This window comes from Uranotaenia lowii, chromosome 2 (genome assembly GCF_029784155.1).
Source record: "Uranotaenia lowii strain MFRU-FL chromosome 2, ASM2978415v1, whole genome shotgun sequence".
NCBI classification, from domain to species: domain Eukaryota; kingdom Metazoa; phylum Arthropoda; class Insecta; order Diptera; family Culicidae; genus Uranotaenia; species Uranotaenia lowii.
Window position 1 is genome coordinate 103,414,024 of NC_073692.1, and position 22,866 is coordinate 103,436,889.

General features: G+C 38.2%; 1 protein-coding gene across 2 annotated transcripts in view; it reads right to left on the reverse strand.

The window, feature by feature from the left end:
- The window catches only part of LOC129749601 (protein expanded), a 194,552-nt gene that overhangs the window by 6,392 nt on the left and 165,294 nt on the right, over positions 1–22,866 (reverse strand). The window contains exons 1-3 of one of the 2 annotated variants that reach the window (XM_055744622.1): positions 22,136–22,399; positions 19,748–19,882; positions 19,141–19,286 (exon numbers count right to left, since the gene is read on the reverse strand). In XM_055744622.1, the coding sequence (XP_055600597.1) occupies positions 19,141–19,286; positions 19,748–19,839 (238 nt within the window). In that variant the 5' untranslated portion in view covers positions 19,840–19,882; positions 22,136–22,399. Of the gene's footprint in view, positions 1–19,140; positions 19,287–19,747; positions 19,883–22,135; positions 22,400–22,866 lie in introns of those variants that run through there. The other variant, XM_055744623.1, reaches the window with a different exon arrangement.

The window sequence follows — 22,866 nt, forward strand, 5'->3', positions numbered from 1 at the left end:
TTACACGAGTTGACGACGACTTTTCAACACGCTACGCTACGCTGGCTGGCTGACTGTGTCGTTGTCATCGATTGCGTCGATTCGTACGAAGCAGATCGGAATGCATGCTAATTAAACGTTTGCGTTAGGAAAGTGTATACCTATACGCAAAAACTGGCTGGGCGGCGCTGGTGGATACGCAGAGCAAGGTTGACGGCATGCGCAAGCAGCTGAGACGAGACGCGGAAGGTTGACGACGACGGTAGCGAAACTTGTTCTATAATCATTCCAACCACCAGAGTCAGGCGTTTGACGAATCAAAGGCGTGCTGGGAAGGCAGAGGTGGGAACGCATCATGAATGGGGTGGTGCGAGGCATGCAGTGTATCAAATATCACCCGAGTGTGTGAAAAGTACTTTTTGCAAACTGCGGTATTTCACGATGACCACATCGCTGATTGTGGGCTTGCGAAGTTATGAGTGCTGGCTGGCCGAGAAGCGTGATTCAATGATTGGGTGATAATCGAAATGAGTGGGCCCATAGCTGGGAAAATGCTGGGGCAAATTTAAAACAATCCAGATGAAATCCATTCGTTAAAAATATAAATTAGGCCGAGTTTGAACGAAGCATTTTGACATAATTTGGGATTTTAAGCTTTATTTGAGGGCTGGTTAAATGTATTAGTCCGAAATTCTGAAACAATCGAAACTAAGTATTATTATTAACAAAGCAAATATTCGAATGCACTTTGGATAGCTCCAGAGTCACACAAAATTACGAAATTGATTGATCGATAAATTGTTCGATAACTTTGATGTGTGCAAACAAAATGAATATTTGCCTGGAGATGCAGGCTGGAGGACTTCATCGCTAAAATCGAACTCAGGGCTGGGACGACAGATGTCACTGCGTTCCACTGGAGAAACCCAAACGGTAGTTTCTAATCCTTCCAGAGTCGAAGCAGCATCACGATACAATCTTTAGAGAACTGGAGTCACTTCATCATCATCGGCTGAGATGGGAGCCAGTTGATTCACACGATCCTCGAAGGCACTAGATGAGACTAATTCAAAGAAACTGGTCCGTTCGTGGCCGCAATGGGTAGGTACTACATTCGAGGTAGTAGCAAAGGTCGCCGGTTGTAGTTTTTTGGCTGATCCATGAATTCAACAAAGAGTATCCCAGATGACCAGGTCATAGGACTTAATGCGACCTCCGTGATCTGGGACTGAACACCAGCTAAATACAGCTAAATACTTAGGAGTCGGGGATGGAGGTACGATAAATGGGACTGAAATGTCACTAAGATCGATGGACTTCGTCTCAGTCATGATTGAGGAAACCTGCGATACTCCATCATTCCCGCAGCGACGCTTGAAGTTCGATAACGGGAATGTTTGTGGTGTCCTATTCAATGGTGGCGTACGAAGTTGTAGGTGGATTTTGATTCATAGCCATGTTGTTGACTTTTAGTCTTAAGACTTTAAGACAGTAAGTCCAGCTGGTCAGTACTCAATTGGGCAGATGAACGGAGAAGCTGAAGCATGTTGACATCCGGAGACGACGTATTGTTGTAAAACATTCGTTGTCATTCTTCGGAAGTTTGTTCTGCTGCTACTGCTGCTGTTTTCACGTCAATTCGAATTGAAAATTCGATTTTTCATGATGAAATTTTCAGTGAAGCTACTTACTAGTACAATGTGTACATGTGCAAATATTTGTGACGTTCTGTCAAGTGGTTTTTGAGATATCGCCCAATACTGAAGATCATTGAATGAAGTTTTTGGGCAGGATCACGAAAAATTCAGGAAAGTCCCAGTTGGAGACTAAAAAATAACTAGATATCAACTATTCGACTAAAACTCAAACGGTAAATTGTTTGAGGAAAACTAGAGGATCTAAATGTGTGCTAACTCATTCTAATTTCACTATTTGTGGAGTGAAGATGATTGATTTCATGAAGGTAAGGAATAGTAGAGATTGATCAAGCGCATATAAAAAAATATTATTAAGGAAGTAACAAAAAAATGTTTTTACTAGTACATCTAGCTGACTTATGAACACGCCTGACTTCATTTCTTGAAGAAAAAAACGGTGGTCAAATCTTGCGCAAAATATTAGAAATGCCAGCAGAGAGATATTTGCAAAATTACGTAAAGGACAGCAAAACGGACTCTTTAGCGGGCACCTGTCAGTTTTCCAGAAACCAGATACTCTTCGTTGATGGATTATCCGGAGATGAACAATAAAAAAAAAATGAAAAATTAAATGTCTAGCATTTGAGGTGGCTGACGATCTGTGAAAGCTGGATTCAGTCAGTGTTATATAACTATTGACACAATGAATGGCTAAATATACAAAAATGGATGCCTCCAAATGCGACCTTTTTCCTAGACTGAATATCACTTCCATAGATCCTACAAAGTTGATTAAAGGATGTTGTTTTTGTGTCTAGAGAGGTTCGAATAGGCGTTGACTGAAAGGACGTCAAAAATTTTCGCTTCGGGGAAAATATTTGCTTGTTTAAGTGAAAAAAGTATTATCGAAATAAAATTCAAGTGAAAATAAACGTGAAGGTGAATACAATTATTCCTTACATGAGTAGTAGTCAATGAGCTTAGTTAGTTAAGGCAGTAACTAAGCACACACAGTGAAAAATTTATACTCAGCTGAAGACCGACAACGGTTTTTTTTAACTTATACGGTTTATATTCACCAATAAAGCAAAAAAAAAAACTTAGGCAAATTGAAAAATTACCAAGAAAACTCATATATGTATGTATCTACTGGAAAATGTTGGACGAGAAAAAAATTGGGTTGAAACTGCTTCCGGTATCAAATTAGCCTCAACTTTTGCCCTGTCAATCTTAGCTTACGGATCGTGACTCGAGCAAGAGTTATATAGATAATTGCGGTCGATGACAATGTAATTTATTGGTAAGATCCAACCATAATTACTGTTTAAACTTAACATTATTAAATACATCAAAAGTTTTAGTTGCAATTTTAAAATCGTGTACATTAGACTGCCCTAAATTTGTATGAGAAATTCAAAACCTGTGAAATGTTATGCGCTGCAGGCTTAAATTGACCCTAGGCCTAGTTCAAGATCTCATGCCAAATTTGGGCCAGATCGGATCACGGGAAGGGGTCGTTCAACGAGCCTGAAGTTTGTATGGGATTTTGAGACATTTTGTTCGGGAGAAACATGAAAAACCAGTTTTTCATCAAAAACTTCGATCCCCTTCGGCCAATTTCTTTCAAAAACGGGTTTTCTTAAAGCCTTTATTATGAAAAATATTTCTTCCGAAAACTGCATTTCGATTTGAGTTAAGATAAAAAAGTTATTAGACTTCAAAAATGGGTTAGCCTAATAATATTTTTATCTTATCTCTTATCGAAATGCAGTCTTCGGATGAAATATTAAGGCAGATTTAGGCTTTAATAAAACCCGTTTTTGAATAAAATCGGCCGACGGGAACCAAAGTTATTGATGAAAAACTGGTTATTCATGTTTCTCCCGAACAAAATGTCTCAAAATCCCATACAAACTTCAGGCTCTTTGAGCGACCCCTTCCCGTGATCCGATCTGGCCCAAATTTCGCATGAGATCTTGAACTAGGCCTAGGATCAATTTTAGCCTGCAGCGCATAACTTTTTCAAAAGTCCGGTCTTTTGGGGCACTCTAATGTAGGTACATACATATGCATAGAAATATGAAACGTTTGGCCGGGAACTCCACGCTTTATTTCTCCCTTGGTTCCAGTATCTTTTGCGGTAATTACCACATGGTTGGCCTGGTCATAGTAATATTTGCAATGCAGTTTATAATGTGACAGATATTATGTTGAAAAGAAAAATGATGCGCGCAAGTCCTTTATTTTCCAGGATGCTTACATGTTTCGGCTATGTTGGTAATTGAAGAAGAAGAAGGACAATCTGCTAAAATTGTCATTACTTCGATCAAATAAAAAATTTTGAGTAGTTTTGAAAGTCCAACTTCAGAAAACAAAAAAAAAATGAAAAAAAACCCTTAAATTAGAAAAAGGGTGGTTCATAATTTAGTAAATTTAGTATGAACTATAGGTGGTACACATGGCGCTTTCTCAAAAACAACTTGACAGAACATCACAAAAATTTGCACATGTAAACATTTCTATCCATGCAGTCAAAAGTTATCCACAAAACAAAGTGTTGCATTCTTTTTCGAATACACTCCTTATTTTGCCATTTCAAAAAATGTTTGTAATACTGACTGCTGTCAATTATTTAAAAAAGAATTGAGTTATTAACAATCTGCTTTATCATCAAATGCTAAAAATTATAGTTCGGATGGATCAAAGTAGTCGGTGGCTTCAACTGACGTCAAGTTTTCAAGCTCCGCAAATTTTTCAAGAATTTTCATTTTGTCGGAAAAGTATTCAAGAATATTGGAAAAAAAACCTGCCTACCAATTTTTGGACAGATCAACTAGGGTAAGGAAGATGGACTGTTGATCCGAAGACGATTGGATTCGTATGGTTCATCTTGGATCGGAAAAAGTGACCAATCATGGGAAACCAACTCTACCTTTCATAGCATTTGCAAAGGATTTTTCAGCTAAGTATTCTTTTACTCTAATTGTTTTCGTTTGCTATTAGATTTCGTAAGGTGATTTTTAGAATATTTATTTTAAAAATGTCCATGATAGCTGTAGTATCAATCGAGGCAGGGATAATTTCAATTAACAAACACCCCGGATTTTTTTAAATAACGTTCGGTGATTGTCGTAAGAATATGAAAGACTGCAAAGAGTGGAAAATTCTAGTATTGTTTTAGGAGAAGAAGAGGGGGAGGAGATTGTGTCATTTCGCTTTGCAAAAATCAATTTCGAGAACTGCTTTTATTTGCACGGTTTGCATTATCTCTGAAAGAATTTCCACTATCGTTTGCGTTTGCATTATTTTTCTGGCATTCTATGAGTGAATCAGTTAATTCTTTTGTTAGGTTTGAAGAGAATATATTTTGTTCTGGTTCCTTTAGTTACGTTGTGAAAGTACTAATCAACCACATAACCAATTCTTATGAAAGACTGAAGTTTCAATATAAACATTGCTGCACAATCAGTCAATTTTTTTGTTACAGAGTGCCTAAGAAAAGAAACTGACCTTTGTTGAAACTGACCTTTGAAACTGACCTAGTTGTTTTAAAAGAGTTTGACACAAGAACTTTCATAGAGGTGGATGATAACCGGTGCTTTAAATCTAGAGATGTTGAGGCGGCTCAATTTTTTTCTGAAGATTTACGTGATTATTTGACATTTTCTTTCTTATAAAGGATTTTTACTCTGTAGGATACATTTGTCCCTGTTTAACATTTTCGAATCTAGGAATTTCATCAGAAGATTCTTTGTTGTCGAATGCATAAGCAATGGAGCCGAATGAAAAATAATTCTTTTATGAGTCGTAATTTTTTTCATTGATTTTGTACATCTTCGGAGGTTAAGGTTTTTAAAGAGTGAGATATGATAAGCAATCAAAAGAATTTTTTTTAATGAAACAGTTTGTTGATTCCATCATATTCGTTACCAATAATTTCTGCTATTATGAAGAGGTTGCATTAGGTAATATTGCTACATTTAAGTAATCATATCAGAACATTGACTAGGTTTTGCACGAAAACATGACAAAATTGTTCGTCATATCTTAAATTAATTTGTTGAAAAAGTTTTCTTCATAAAAAACTACTCCTAAAATAACGATATAAATATTTCAATTCTAAAAGGCTGCTTATTAGTTATGTCGCTTAAAATGATTTAATTATCGAAATTGTTTGTTCAATCGAAGAAATATTTCTTTTCAAGTTAAAAACTAAAATATTGATCCTATGCTTGTTGTGATATTTGCTTATACATTCCATCCAAACTAGAAAACTAATATCATGCCGAGATCAGAGAAGCTTTAAGAAATTAACTTAACGACTATAATATCAATTCAGCTTCTATAAAAATATAATTCTATCATTTAAGAAAAAGGTATGATATTTTGAGTGAAAATATTGCGATAAAATGGCAGTTAATTGGATGTGTTGAAAAGTGTCATGAAAAACGAAGAAATATGGTTTTAAGTTAAGAATGTACTTGTACCAGTTCAGGTATTTCCATCAAACAACAATTTCGAAAATAGAATTTCAAAAACTAGATCACACTTGTCAAAGGTGTTTCCTGATTATATCCTTCCAACCATACTCCAAAACAAAATTGTTTGCTAGGATGCAGAGGTGACCTCGGTCCTAAAGCGCAATGTTACATCTTTCATCCCTTTTCTATATTTTTCCTAACTATCTATTGAGAGAGGATCAGTTTTGTACATTGAGAATGAGCTACTAATCCCAAGTACCATTCTTTTGACCTTTGTATAAAATTGATGGCCTCGGTCAATCACGGAGTAGCAACCATTGGTGATGTGGAATTCGTTCTACTAAGCCACGCCTGCGATCATGGTTTTCGAAATGCATTTTGTGTAGAAAAATTAGAACTGAACGACTATATCATTATTTAACAATTAAAAATATCTGTTTCAGACGTGAAATTCATTTAGGTAGTATAAATTGATATTTGAGCATTTCGGGTTCAATGATTCAGGTGGATGTGAGCAGTCAATCAAGCTAAGCTAAGCTAAGCTAAATGCTAAAAATAATAGTTCGAAATTTGGTAGAAGATTTTTTCGCTCAAACATGTACTCAGATCCAAGATTCGAGATTCAGATGGATTCAGATAGATTCAGATTCAAGATTCTGATTCAAGATTCAGATTCAAGATTCAGATTCAAGATTCAGATTCAAGATTCAGATTCAAGATTCAGATTCAAGATTCCGATTCAAGATTCCGATTCAAGATTCCGATTCAAGATTCAGATTCAAGATTCAGATTCAAGATTCAGATTCAAGATTCAGATTCAAGATTCAGATTCAAGATTCAGATTCAAGATTCAGATTCAAGATTCAGATTCAAGATTCAGATTCCAGATTCAGATTCAGATTCAGATTCAGATTCAAGATTCAGATTCAAGATTCAGATTCAAGATTCAGATTCAAGATTCAGATTCAAGATTCAGATTCAAGATTCAGATTCAAGATTCAGATTCAAGATTCAGATTCAAGATTCAGATTCAAGATTCAGATTCAAGATTCAGATTCAAGATTCAGATTCAAGATTCAGATTCAAGATTCAGATTCAAGATTCAGATTCAAGATTCAGATTCAAGATTCAGATTCAAGATTCAGATTCAAGATTCAGATTCAAGATTCAAGATTCAAACACATACGAATCCTCAAATTTGATTCACAGCAGAGTCCACAGGCGTTAGTCTAGAAGAATCCAAAATGTTCTGGCGATGGTGACTCTTTGAGGTTCTCGGTTCAAGCACAAAACAACAAAGAAGAATGAAAAAATCAATGTCCAAAAGTAAAATTGATGATGACAAATACAAATCGATTATGTAAATTCGATTTTATTTCGCGACAGGCCCGCTCACTTCTTCCCTACCCCCAGCCGGACCCGTTTTTCTTCGTGCAGGTTCTTTCCAGATTTCGAGAAGAAAATATTCTTTCCATATGTCTTGAATCGTTTGGTTTCGTTTCGCTTCAATGCGTTAGTTTGGGAATATGGATGCAGGAATTTGGTGTCCGGCAGTAGTGATTCCATTGCTCCCTGTCCTTCCCCTAGCTGGTCCCCCCTTTGGGCGAGAGCTTTTGGACTTTTTTTTTGCTCTGTTGGTCTCTTATTTTCGTTCGTCCAACAACGGGAAGGAAACGACGACGACGACGGGTGACTTGAATGACGACGTCGACAAGGAACGTGTACGAAATTTTCTGTCGCGAAAACCGGGTCCCGGGTCCCAAATTGGCCGCTGGCGATTAAAATTTTAACGAGTTTGTTTTCCTTGTTCGCTCTTGGGTCGCTGCCTGGGCCTGGGCTGATGATGGAGTCATGGGGTATTGGGTATTGTGAGTGTTTGAGAGTGTGGTGGAAGCACCACAAATGGTCAGCAACAAGGACGGGTGGAGAGGAGTGGAAGTTTCTTAAGGAATTCGGTAGTTGTGGAGTTGGTTGAGCTAATGCGCAGGGAAGTAGCACGTCCACGTGGAGTTGGACGCGATCTGCAAACGCACAGGAACTGCGAGTTCCGAAGCAGCAGCAGAGCGGTGGAAATTTCTCCTCCGGCCAGGCCCTCCCGCTGAGGAATGAAAATGTGAAAAGCCAGCTTCGGGGCGGCTATACAGATGACAACAACGATGTGCGTGCATATTTGGGTCCCAGTCTCAGCCCCCAGCTCGGCCGGCCGATCGAAGTGAGACCCCGCGGCCTGGCGGGGAGGGAGAGTTCAAGGCTTATGGGCGAGTCCGGTTTGTGAATCTCTCGACTCGCGGGGCCCATTTTATACCATCAGAGCAGCATCAAGCGAAAGTCGGCGAGGTATGTGGGTATGGGTTCAACCAAAACGCGACCACAAGACGCGGGAGGAGACGCGCGATTGGGTGCCAGTGGCTGGCGCGGATCGGTGGATATTTCAGATATCTTCGGAGGAGACGCAAAGAGGGCTGGCTTGGGCTTGGCTAGGCAGAGGCGATAGGCTGATACTTTGGTCCATTGGAGGTGGACACATTGCGCGACTATTGTACGACGACGACGCATATATCGAATAAAACTTGTTTGTCTGGGGCCTCCACTTGGGCACGTTACATTCATTCGTGGTTGCAAGACGCGCAAAATCGACCGAAGCATAAGGGAGCACCGCCAAAGTTAGGAGAAGCAAAATGAGAGAGAAAAAAACACAAAATATTTGAATATTCCAAATTTTTGTTCGCTTTTTTGCGCTGACTTTAATCCGCTCTCGTTGTATACGATTTACAACCGAGGCAGTTGATTTGACCCAAAAGAAAGGATTGTGGAACTGCTACCAGCCCAGCCTTCGGTTGTTCGTCCGGCTGTCCATTGATATGGTGGCATGCTCAATTTATTTGCATCATAAAGTATAAACTCTGCCTGGAACAGAACAGTAGTTACTGGTTGCGGAATCGTCGTTGTTGATTAAGGGTTTTTTTTTCTTCAGAGAAAATACGAACTAAGCTAATTGTGGTAGATGTCCATTTTCAAATTCCAAACAACAAATTCAAATTCATCCTTAAATTTGCGCATACAAGTGCTATAAAAATACCCAAATATATAATTTAAAAAAAAAATGGATAAGTGTGTCAACAGTGATAAACTTTAAATGACATCGAAATGCTTATTAAATTTTTTTTTAACAAAAATAAAAGGAGAAGGCAAATGAAATGCCGAAAAAGGCACACACTTTTGAGACTTATTATTAGCTGGTTTAAAATAAGACAAAAAATTGATGAATAAATTAAAAAAAAATTGGTTTGGCATGAAGTCAGTTAAGAGTTGAACCAGTTGAAAGCTGAAAATTTCTATAGTAAAAAATGGAACCCAGTTGGAGTATCCAAGGTTTTGGAGGCATTTCGTTCCTTTATTTCTTTTTCTCTTTTACATGTTTTCAGCCCATTATTTGATTGAAAATTGGCACATTTAGACCGGATACCTTGTAAGATTTAAAATAGGATTCAGGTCTGGATTACAACCTGATTACTTCAGAAATCGAATCTTCTTCTTCGAAAACCGGAACGGAAAAAAGTCTTCTCGAGGTCAGGAATCACAGCTTTATTTTGCTGAAGGCTTATAGCCGTTGTCTTCAAAGTGGGCCCTACCGTACCCAAGGGGGCGTTGAGAACCTATAAGATAGCGGTGGAAGGGCTCAGTGTTGTCAATTTTTGTTGTTCTCCGGAACAAATTTGTTCCAAAAGGGGGGGGGGGGGGGGGGGCGGTGAGCTCTTAAATATCGAGACAGGAGGGCGTTGGTAGAAAAGTTTGAAAATCACTGTCTTACAGGATTTTCAAAATAAGAAATGTATTTTTTCCATTTTACTTATTTTAAATCGTCTATGGACGAATGTATGTAATTTCGAAAGATCTATTAAATAGAAGAGGAAAGATGGGTAAGGTGGACACCCTAAGGTAAAATCGCAATAATTTCAATCAATCTTTTTCATCGCAGATTTCGTGCAAATGGGCAGTTTAGGTTGTTTTCTATAGCATTCACCACTAGAGCTAGTAAATTTCCTTCGTCGGTACTGTTTTTATAGCAATCTAAAACATGCTTGCAAATTACACTTTTCTTAAATGGTCGGGTAAAATGGACACTGCATAAAAAGGTACATTTTGCCAGAAAATTGCAGTAAAAGAACATATTTTTGTGAGAAATGTATTTGAGAACTTGTTTAAACCAAAACGGAACCAGCTGGTCCGAGTCCAGAAGCGAAACATTGTGGTTTTCGTCATTCCGTATTTAAAAGTTTTCAGTTTTAACAGTTTTTATGGCCTGTTCGAGATGCTGAATTCTTTTCGACCAACAATTGCTCTTGTCAAGATCTTATGAAGACATATGGAGGGTCAAACCGATGAAGAATTTGAAATAGCTGGAAAAACTTATGTGTCCGTTTTGCCCGACCTTAAAGGGTCCGTCTTACTCGCCTCAGTACCATTTTTATTTTCAAAACGAGTGTTGCTCAATTCCATCGATTGAAATTCGCCGATTTCCCTCCAGATGGTTAAAGAGAAGCCTAATAAACACTCCACCTTTGAAAACGGTTGAAATTTTCGAAAATTTTGTGAGTTATAAACTTTTTCTGGGAGAGAAAATTTCATCGAATAGTGGATTCTCAAGGTATTTGTTTGCTTTATTTATCAGTATGAGACCATGCTTGATGTTAATAAACAAACGGTCTCGAAAGTGTTGATACACTAACATTCCCATCATTAGATTTGTGCCATACATTGTATATTTCGATGTATTGAAAGTGTCCGTTTTACCCACTGTATCCGTCTACCCGACTTTCCCCTACACTCACGCAAACATTTTTCCATCATTACATTTGTGCGAAACATTGTAATGTTCGAAATATTGGAAGTGTCCGTTTTACCCACTGTATCCGTCTTACCCGACTTTCCTCCAGGTACATTTTTGAGGCGTATTCTCAGCTCGAATAAAATATGACATCAAAAATAAATCTATTCGTTTAACTTTGCATTTAGGTGCTCATTAACGAGCCTATAGTAAACAAAGAGACAAAATGTCACCATTGGAATTTTTGATTTTCTGTCAGTGTCATTCCTATCGAGCAGAACTAAGCAGTCCTAAAGGCAGCTCTACAGCAGGGTTGCAAGCTCATTATTCTGAAAGGGATCAGATGGCACCTCTTTGTTTACTATAGTCTCTTTGGTGCTCTTAAAATAACAATTTAGACTAAATCAAAGCAATCGAAAGATTCTTATCATTTTTCCGATTTTTTGAGCTTAATTCTGTACTGTTTTATATCGTTTTCGTTTATTGGCAAAAGCAACCTTGTTCGTTTATCCATACAGAAGTCCATCAGTTTTGCCCAAATTTTGACTCTCAAGCAGGCGGTTGCGACCCGTCAAAGTTGTCAGTGTTGGGGGTGAGCTTGAGCGTGAATGTAGCAACCATATATTTGCATCGTCCCGGGTGACGATTTGGTTTGTTTATAAAGAAAAAGTTCGCCCCCGTGCCAGTGGAGAAAACGAAAACGCCATAACAGAGGGTTAATTGGCGATAGTTCTATTTACGAAGAACTTACAATCTAAGCTTAATAAAATGTAAATGTTATGCCTAAATCCAAATCGCTCCAGATAGATTTAAATGGCATAAGAGCCGTGAAAAATATCTATCCTTTGAAGGTCGTAGAAGAATTGTTGAATTTTTCAAAGGTTTTGGATCAATTTAGGAGAAGTGTATTGTCATAGATGTTGGAAATTTATTTGAAAAAATATTATAATCTTATTGTGAATTCTTAATCAGGATTCAAAATCTAACTAGATGGATATTTTCATGGGATGCAGGCATATTTTTAAATTTGCCCTTGTGAAAACGCACTCCCTCCTTGTCCGAACGCCAATGATCGCGATCTCAAACGAGGATTCGAAATATCCAAAGCGTCAGGAGCAGCAGCAGCAACAGCCGAAATACGAAAAAGGTGGCCCGAACGAGTGTGTGCTGGCTGCTACGTAGGACACTAGGTAGAGCAAGGGGAACCGTCATCGTCGTCGTAGTCCCCCCAGCGCAGCAGCCAGAGCCAAGTGCCCACCAAATGGGGCTGCAGCAGTGAGTGGCGGCGCGGACGAGAGCGCGGGGCCCATGAATGCTGTTCAACAGGAAATTTGCCTCGGGACATAAAGACGCGATAGAGAGCACACAGGAATGCCAGGCTACCTGGCCTGGCAGGGTATGGCCGTTTCGTCCGTCCGCGTTCGTCCAATCGTTCGTTCGTTCGTTCGTTGGATCGTTTTGGCCAACTCAGTGTGCCTCGAACCCGAGATAGCCTGGCTCTGGTTCCGCTGATGGAGCAAAGGGGCAGCAGCGGGAGACAACCGGTGTGTGGTGATACTGAGCGCGCGAGACGAACCTTGGAAAAGAAAGATCAGGCAAACCAAGATTATACGCTCGAGAAGGATAGCATGAAGCAGCGAAAAGTTACCAACCGGGGTTCAAGAAGCAGAAGAAAACGACGACGCTCGAACGCTGAAGCAGAGCATTCGAGATGCTTGGCACTGATGTTGAAATAAGAGGCAGAGTAAGAAAACAACGATGATGAAGAAGCATGAATAAAAAAAGGAGGAATTTCATTTCACGAGAGCAGAGGATCCAAAAGACATAAGACGCGTGTTTAGTAATTCAGGTAGCTGTTGGGCCTGTTGTGTTTTCGTTCGACGTCGTCGTCGTTGTTGTTGTCGTTGTTGTTTTTTTCTCGTGGCCATCGACGTCTTTTCGTTCGTTTATAATTTGTGTACCCATTTCTTATTCCTTACACAAGAGAGCGGTTTCCCGGGCCGTCGTCGTCGTTGATGGTTTTCGCTTCCATCCCGCGAGGCTTTTTTGAATAGCAGCCAACCAGCCAGCGAGCGATGGCTTATCTGCCACATGTACATATTTATGACAAGATGGAGATTTTATGCATTTCGCCCCAAAACCTTTCGCGGAGGGAAAAAATGCGATTCCGAAGGGGGTCGGTGGTGGTCATGGTGGGTGTTGGACTTTTGTGGACGGGCGGACCCAAGAGGAGAGTCGTGTGCGTTCCATCAACCCCAAATTACTGCGAGGGAAATAAATTGTCAGACTGCGCGGGGAGAGATACAGAGAGAGAGAGAGAGAGAGTGAAGTTGCGCGCACATAAACTGTAGCAGGCCACTATAAATCACCGGATCAGCATTTTAAATTTCAACAGCTTTAGCTTCTCTTGGAGAAGGAGGAAAGGATATCAATTGTTCCCGGCTTTGACTAGTTCTGGTTCAAGAATACCTACTGAAGGTCTGTTTATTCCAGTCTTACTAAAAAAGGATATCCTGTGTATTTTAAAATGGAAACTCTCTAATCGATCCATTTGTTGGTATTTGCAAACTACTACTGCAAACATTTTTAGTTCCATGAACTTTCGATGCGTTTTAGTAGTTTCTTAAAGGTGAATAATCTCTTTCCCACGCAACATGGTTTCAATTTTCTATTTAAATATTTGTTATTACCTAAACCTGACCTGTGTATATATACTTGGTTTCAATTTGTACAATAACTTTATTGTTTCTGTGTCATCCACAGTGCATTCACAGTGAAGTCCTTATTAAAGATTGCCTCCAATTCATTCCAGATTTCTAAGCCAGCTTTATTTGGGCTTGTCCAAAAATTGATAAAAAAAATCTGGTCTGAAATATTGCCAGAATATCATGTAAACATGTTCGGGTTTTAACTGGATCCGTGCGTTTTTACAGAAAGCTCGGACCTTTCCCTAATTTTGAATTAAATTTACTAGCAAGTCTGGGTTAAACCGGGCAATCTGGCAAGCTTAATCCAGCATCTTTAAGATGTACATTTAAATAAAAAAAACTTATTAAAGTTGACTAAAAAATTAGCGGCGCTAATTAAATCGCTAAATCATTAAAAGTAAGGGATCACTCATTTAAACAGCTAGTTGAGCTGAAAAAGTTATCGCTTCAAGTTTCTAGTGCTAATCGCTTATTTTAGAAAAAACAATAACGTATACCAACAAATAATGTATTTTTTTTAGAATTTCTTATTATTTAACTTGACAGTAGTCTAGATTGTTGTTAACTGCTCAAACCAATTTTTAAAATGTTTGGTAAATGATACTACCACACTTGTGGCACTCGTGGCTATTTTTTTAATTCATAGTAGAAAACCTTAATTTTATATCTGCCAAAAAAATGATAATTTTGGAAATCCACTCAAAATTAAGAAAGTCTGTGAAATCTGTGAACTTTTAAATATTCTGTGTTCATTGACACAAATTCTGTGAAATTACAGATTTTTCAGTGATTTCGGCAACCTTGATGTAAACTCGTAGGATAATTGAAAAAAAAAAAAAAAAATCACCCAATAGATCCGTCCCGAATTTTCGGGTCAAACTTTTTAAATGCAGAGATGTTCTTGTTAAAAACATAGTATTTTTTCTTCAAAAACTTGTTTAAATAAACTTTGGCTCAAGAGGCCTCAATTTGAGGTTGTTCTCGAAATCTTAATTCAAAATATTGTAATGTTTTTTCAACGAGTGATTTTTCTAATAACATAACTATAATTTTATTTGTTTTTCGAATTCATCATTTTTTTCCATTTCATTTCTTCATAAAATCTTTCAAATTTGTAAAAATTTCAAAATTTTGAATTATTTCCGTACTGCTTGTATTTTTTTTTGTTCTGGAACGAATAGAATATTTTAATATTATATATTTGTCTGATTTTATGATTTTCAAAGAGCACGTCTATCATATTTCAAAATCAAAAGAAATTTAAGCAAATCAGTGAACCAGTTCTCAAAATTAAAAAATAACCTATGTTTCAGTAAATCAAAGAAAAGTTTAATCATAGCAATCGAAAGATTCCCTTTAATTCAACCACGGTATAAGAAAAGTTAAGATACCGGTATTACGATAGCAAATTACTATCGTTATCGTCGTCAGTGAGCGTTTTCGATTCAAGAAGAAAGTAAGTTGCTATCGAAATACTGGTATCTGAAATGTTCTTATACCGTGGTTGAACTAAAGAGAATCTTTCAATTGCTTTGATTCTGTAGAATTCAACCAAGTAGGCTCACAGCACATATAAGAGTGAATGAAAAGTTGTTAAATTTACTATCAATTCATTAAATTTGCATAAAAACAACATATTTGGTAAAATTCCCAAAATATTTTTGATAGCAGTTTTAGAGCCACATCAAACGTCAAACCACTTTCAGAAAACGTACATTTATGAATTTATGTTGAAATTTTAACCATATGATAAAAATTGTCCCTGGCACATACTGTGCAAAAAAAAAATCAACGAATCACAATAAATAGGTTACCCTTGAAATATTTCCAAATGCTGTTAACTTGGGTACGCATCGAACACTTCTTCTTTTCTTCAACTAGCTAATAAAATGGACTAAGATGATTGAATAAGCACCCGCAAATTGCATCGGTCGGAAACCTGACTCTCATAACAAAAATATGCTCGTTTGCTCAACTCAATTCAACTCAACCAACTTCTTCTTAAATATTTATGGTAGACCTGATGATTAAGTTAGAATATTATAAGAAAACATTTGTTTTTGAATTTATGTAAAAATAAACAGCTAAGCTTTTATTTATGTTTGCACCGAAATAAAAAAGAACGTTACAAAAATGATAAATAGAAATTTTTCGACTCAAATTCCAACGTTACACAATTAATCCTTTCGCCAATATGAAATGAATCTAGGGTGGCGCATTATGTCTGAGCAAGATTTTAATACAACCCTGCTCATTCCGGATGACGTTTAACCAGATTATTTCTGCTGTGTGCTGTTGTTTACAGTCCAACTTAAAACTCGATGTATCGTGAGCTACAGTTTTCAAAATTTTTGGGAAAATGAGAAGCATTTTACCGGAAAAACGCAAAAATATCGTGCACAAATCTTGTGACATTTCGTTGAGTCAGTTGGCGAAAATGAAAAAAATTACGTATTGGAACGGCCTCAAATTTGATACGGAAGTATGGAGAGGAAAATAACTTCGTGGACCATTGAAAATCTGGGCGGAAATCGGGTCCGGTGGACAAAACTTTGGACCGGTAAGTTATGCGTGCTTACGTCAGCAGGAAGACTTCCTCCGTTGGGGATGTGGCCAAACAAGTGGGATTCCCTCATCGCACCGTTCATCGTGCCAAGGCATGATTGGGTCTATGATACGGTTGCCAGATTGCCTGGTTTTATCCGGGTTTGCCCGGATATTTGATACTGAATTTGAAAACAGTCCGACCCGGCCCGGTTGCTCGGATTTCATTAAAAAATGCCCGGATTAAGCCCGGATTTATTCACTTTATTTGACAAATTAAACAAAAAAAAAAAAAAACAACAAACACCTCCAAAACGAAATTTTTTGAGCAAGTTTTATAAAAATACCCATAAAAAGTTTTTCGGAAGCCTAAAATACGGTTCAAAATCTATCGATGAGTTTTGATGAAAAAAAAAATTGTATTTCATTTTGTTTCTTGATTTTTGTTGAGGAATTTCTGAGTTTTGGTCAGGATTTGGCCAAGTTTTTATATATAAAAAACCAGGTTTGTCCAGCCCGGAGACGTGCTGAAAAAATTCTGGCAACCTTAGTCTATGACATATAAGAAGCAGATAAAGCCTAAGCGGAATCAACAACAGGCTATTTCTTTCGAACCAAGAGCTCAATTCACTTCTCAAAGGACACGATGGCTTGATACCAATCCAAAAAAGTCCATATCGTACCAAACGTGATGAATCCGCCAAATTGAACATTTTTGGGCCCATACCGAATCGTATTTGAAAAACATGTGAAGCCTGTAGATTCTATCGAAAATATTGCAAAAAACTGAAACAAAGTGGTCAAAATCATCCAAAATCAGTCTGCGCTGATGCTCATGAGCAATCTTCGATCAAAAATTTGATCACTGACTTACTGTAAAAGCGACTACATAGAACATCAAAGTGAAAATTGTATTTGCTTATGAATTACGTATTTTGTTTTATAAATTTCATTTTTTGAAACGTATGACTACCTATGAGTTTTAAAATTGTGTTTATACTATTAATTTTAAATCGTGCTTAAACATAATGGACAACCTTTTTGTTTTGATAAACTTTTCAACTTTTTGGGATGATGTCAAGTTCAAATTTTATTGTTTTCTCCTCGATACAAAAGTGTATGTTTTCGATTTTACACCTTGGTGGTTCAAATTGTTCCTAGGCCTAGCAGAAGACGCCGTGCCACTTTTGAGCTCAATGGGTCAACTCTAAGGGGTCACTCAAAGACACTCAAGTTTTTATAGGATGTTGCCTTTATTTGTTCTTACGTATCTGAAAAAATCTTTTTTTTTTTTGAGACAAAACAATGGGAAACCCATTTTTGCACAAATATTTTTTGAATAATTTTATACAAATGCTTTGAAGAACGCAAGTTTCTATGAGCTGAAAAATAGTTTTCAGCACCTGATAACCTGAGGTGTCTTTAGCTTAAGGGGGGGGGGGTAGGGTCTAACATTTTAAAAAAATCGATTTTTTTATTTTTATTTTTTTTCTTATTGTAAAACATTTCAAGAATGTTGTGTCAAATTTTCAAGTCAATTGAAGCAAAACTGTAGAAATTATAGGCCTTTATCTTCTCCTATCTAATACTGCAAGAAAGCAAGGGCAGAAACTTCAAACGCGTTTTTCTCGAAAGCACATTTTTAAAGTCCGTGGACATCGTCATTTGAAAACTACTTATCCGATTCTTTTCAAATTTTTAACATATTTTCTACATATAAAATACCAGACCCCAACGTTTTTCTTTTTTGTTTTTTTTTTTTACTTTGGGGAGATTTTACAGGTGAAAAATGGCGGATTTTTTCGTGAAAAATCGTAGTTTTTACTTCAAACAGCCACAAAAATTTCATAAAAAAAAATTTAAGTTAAATAAAAACGTTGGGGTCCAGAAAACATCTATTAAAAATATTTTGCTCTGATTTTTTGACTTCAGATGATTCTGTGCTGAGATATAGTGTCCACCGCAAATCCTGTTTTCTAAAAGGCATCCTCGAAAGTGCTCCGTCACCGGCTCATTTTTCAATATTTTTCTACGAAAAAATTACTAAATGTTCTTTTAACAATGCTTTGTATAATGCAAAAAATTTGAATACGTTTGTTTGAAAGATAGCTCTAGAAAAAAATCGTGAAAATGGTGTTTTTTTATACCCGTTAGACCCTACCCCCCCCCCCCCTTAAGGTGGAGCTTAAACTTTATTTGGCGGCTCATGGCAACTTGGTGTTTTTAAAGCATTTGTGAAAAAATTTTCCAAGGATAGTTAAACCTTATTTTTTCATCAATCAGTCCCAACAAAAGGTGATTTTTCGCTAGTACAGATCAAAACCATTTTGCATACGAACTTCAGCGACAACTTAAAGTCGCCTAATTGCGCTCAAAATTGGCATGCGGCCTTCTACTAGACCAAGAGGCATTTTGAGTCCTAAAGTTTTAAAATCAGAAATATTCCACTTTTTGGACTACTCTAATGTCCAGATGATTACTGTCTGATATCTTTCTAATACAAATAAAAACTGTTTGATCAACAGGTTATTTCAAATTCTTATGAATAGTTCAAATATTTGGCGCAACCAAATATTTTTTTTCGTTCGAGAGTTTTTATTGAAACAAGTATTCCGCATTCCTTTCGGTAGCACCCAGCACAATGTTTAGTTTGCAGCAAAGAAGGTAGGAGGTATGCAGACCACATGTGTATTTCTGTGGCGCCAGTAGTAAATTTTTGCTAAAGCTATTTCTCGCAAATCTGGCGCCAAACTTGAACCACGTGTGCGATTCGGTAGCAATTAAAAGGGGCAGGTACCAACCTTAAAGGTTTTGATTTAAATTATTATACTCGAAGATACGAACCAGATTTTGGGTTGAAATCTCAAAGACAACGGATATAATGATGACTAGAGCTACTAGAGGGGATGGTCCCCTGTTAAAGATGCGAAGATAGGAAAAAGATGAAATTAACTTGAACTTACCTATTAGCACCGCCAGGCCGAATAGTTCGGTGTCCAGCATGCCCTGCTTGGAGAAGTGGTGGCATGTTTGTGCGTATACTTCGCGGACGCGACTTTTTGCTTCGACTAGGAAGTAGAGTGTGCGTGGCTGTGGTGTTCCTAACAATCTGCGGAATGTGTGCGTTTTCCAAGAAGAAGTTGCCACGGTGGCAAAATTAGATGATACCATTTTTTGGATCACACGGAAAGGAGAGTAGAGAAAATAAAAACACAAATTAGTTTGAGTTTAGTAAGTGATTTATAGGCGTTTGAGGGAGCCTTGGAGGTTTTAAGAGGTTGGTGAAATGTGCTGTTGGACATGATGATAAACCGGCACTAATAAGAACTTTTTATGCATCTGCAGGTTCATAGATTTGCAAAAAACTATTTGAACGTTATTTTTTTATTTTCTATACACTGAAAAAAATTGTCATGGTATTTTTTAACAAGAAAATGCGATAAACACTAACTTTTTTTATAGGAAAAAAAAACTGTTTGATGTTATGAAAGTTCAGATTCAAGCCGGTTTTGTGTCAAAAACTTCACAGGATAACGTGTGTTCAGAGTTTATTGATTCGGAGCTACTTACTTTAGGGCTAGAAATCGGGTACCCGGAGGCAGCGGGCGGGATGGTGGTGCGCAAACCTCTAAGGGTGCGCTGACAGTGCAAAAAGCTCGCATGCTGCATCGTTACCAGCTGCAACTAACTTTTACGAAAGATTTCCTGCAAATACAGAAAGCGAAAGAAAACTAATTTAAAACCGACCGTCTTCTTCTCTATCGAGGTGGGGATCGAGATTGGGTTTCATCATCAATTCACACAATCGGGGCTTTCCAGGAGGAATGCCTTGGAAAGCAAAAAAAAATTTTTTTCTTGTTATTCGACCATCTCTCTCTCTCGCTTTTATTATACAATGTAAATCATTATTAGCAGAATTCTTGGAGCCTGGGGTGAAAAATTCGGTAGTAACTCGTAGCTGATGATTTACTTCGTAATTCGGGGGAACTTGAAATTGGAAATGCTCTCGATGTATAATTATCCTTTCGTTTGGTTGTTTTGTTCTGTTCTAAGAAGCCGTTTATTTTCACGGTTCTGTTTTGGTATGCGGTTGAAGGAAGGAAGAATTTGAAAAGAAAAAAAACACAACTCGAATCTTTAGACCCCAGAAACGAGAAACATGCCGAAGATGCTTGGAAAGGGAAAAATCAAAAACTCATTTCAACCATGAATGCCAGCGGCCAGTCATTCGATGTTCGGTCCACGGACATTTGGTCGACGGTTGAAGATTTTCGTGAATCGTTCACTCACGTTCCGATCATTTATTACATTTTGGAGCGAAATGGTTGTGGCATGCAGAAATCTCGAGTCGCTAAGAGCAATCTTGGGGCAACCTGAAGAGGTTGCGCGTTTCTTCTTCTCCATTTGACTCAGCTTCTTCTGGTTTTTTTTATTTCTCGGAGCCTCCACCATCCAGTTGTGTGTAGAGAGATAGGTATAAAATAACTAAATGGCCGTAGCAGAGCAGCTCCGGAGAGAACAGATGGTGAGTTGTGAAAAGAGGTTTATACATCCCTTAGGGTTATAAACCAAAGGAATGTGGATCCGTTTAATTCATTCCGCTTTGAAACATTCGCCACTTTGTTCGACTTAAACCCTTCTGTTCATCTCATCGCGTCGTGTGATGCTAGCTTAAGGAGAGCCGCGTTCATAAAAAAAATAAACGAAGAGAGCCATCGCGGCGAGTTGGAGTGGCTTCAAGAGCAAACGCGAGTTTCGTTTGAAGGATGAATCGGTTGTTTCCGCGTTACCGAGCGTCGTTTTTTTTTTTCTTCATTTAAATACTTCACAATTTGGTTAGCATTTTGAAGAGTATTCTTTTGATATTTAAAACACCGTTCGTTACGGTCCAACTTAGCAAACTTTAATCGTCAAGCAACACAGTTTTTCTCGAAACATGTTTATTTAGTTATCACTGTTTTACAGCTTTTAAACTTATTATTTATGAGAATTTCACAAAAAAAAAAACAAATGATGACAGTTTTCGCAGTAAAGCATAGTTAGTGTTTCTTCGACGTAACACGTTCCCTAAGGCGTTCAGTTGACTCCCCTCTAGAGTGGATTGATAATTGCCCCCTGAAAATCATTCACTGTTGACAAATTACGAAGCCATCGGTCCGAACGCTGCCCTTCGCAGAACAACATTCTCTCGTATCGCGTTCGATGATTTTCTAATCTATTGAAACCGAATCCCAAACACTTCACAGCGGGAGCAACCGAAAACACAGACGCTTACAAAACAACATGCCATCTTGCGTTTTGAAATGCTTCCTCGACATTCTCCATCAAAACTTTTCATCTACTGCCTCTTCTCATTCGGGATTGGAATTCGTCGCTTTTCTTCGCATTCACGCTTACATGAGCACGCACACATGGCCGTTTCGAAACGAACACACTCGACTCGCTTGGGACTGCTGCGTGTAGCTAATCCAAGAGTTTGGTCACATCATAAATTAAATTCTTCTACGGCTTGCGCTCGCAGCAATAATGGTCACTAGTTTCAGTCGATGAAATAGGATAGAGGTAGTTTGCCAAAAACAGCAATCGATGTTAAAATCATTAAGCCAAATCCCCATGTACATCCACATTTCCCAGTAGCTGCACACATAGAAACACTCCGATTCAAGCTGCACACTTAATATCAGGGTTTAGCACATTCCACAAACTACTAGCTTAACTAATTCCATGCTTATCAAATGCAGACGGGTTCGTTCCTCATTCGGCTGTCAATCAACACGTACCACCCCTTCAAAATCCTGGACAATTTTTAATCTTCTCATTCCCAACTGCATCACTTTCCCGTTGATTCAATTAAAGTGCCCAATTTACCAGAAACCCATCTTTGAACCTTTTCCCCGTAGTCAAACATTGGTTTACTCTTCAATATAACGCTGATTTAAATTCACCAGTAACACTTACATCACTATAACGGTGATGATTCCATCTTTATCAGAGCAATGGTATTTCCTTTTTGTTTCACCTAGATAGATATTCAGTTTCACAATTCACTTCACACAAGTCACTAGAAAACTATAAGTTCAAGTCTGGCTTTGAATCCGAACCAGTTTGAATGGGTATCGAACACTTCCAATCTCAACCGACCGACCGAGTTTCACGGGACCGAAGTTCACGAACGTACCGCTCAGCTTATGGTAGAAAGCGTTTGTGAGAACCCGCTTAGCTACGCGCGGCTTCCACGCCGAGGAGAGAACTATCGATCGAGCCGCATTCCAAGGCGACCGTCATTCGGTGAGCGAAACGAATGCGAGCGAGAATGAGTCGTAAGGCTTTGGCCTAACTAGTCTCTCTCTCTTGTGAGAGAGAAACAACAACCGGTCTCGGTGCTTTAACCAATCTGTGCTCGCTCACCAACCAGCACACGGGTGCTCGCTCGCCCGGGTCTGATCCAAGTCGGGCGATCGTCGAACCGAGCAAATCGAATGGAGAAGACACAACACGCTCTGGAATGCGGCTGGCCTTCAAATCGCGGTCTCTGTGTGTAACTTTTATGAGTAAACTCAAACAAAACGATGGCGCGCGCTCCACTAAAACAACGCTATAGGTCGCGGTACCTACTAGGTAATGCCATATAAAGTTGACCAAGTGGGGTTACCGCGTGGCCTCCATCGCGGAGGGGGCCACAAATTCTA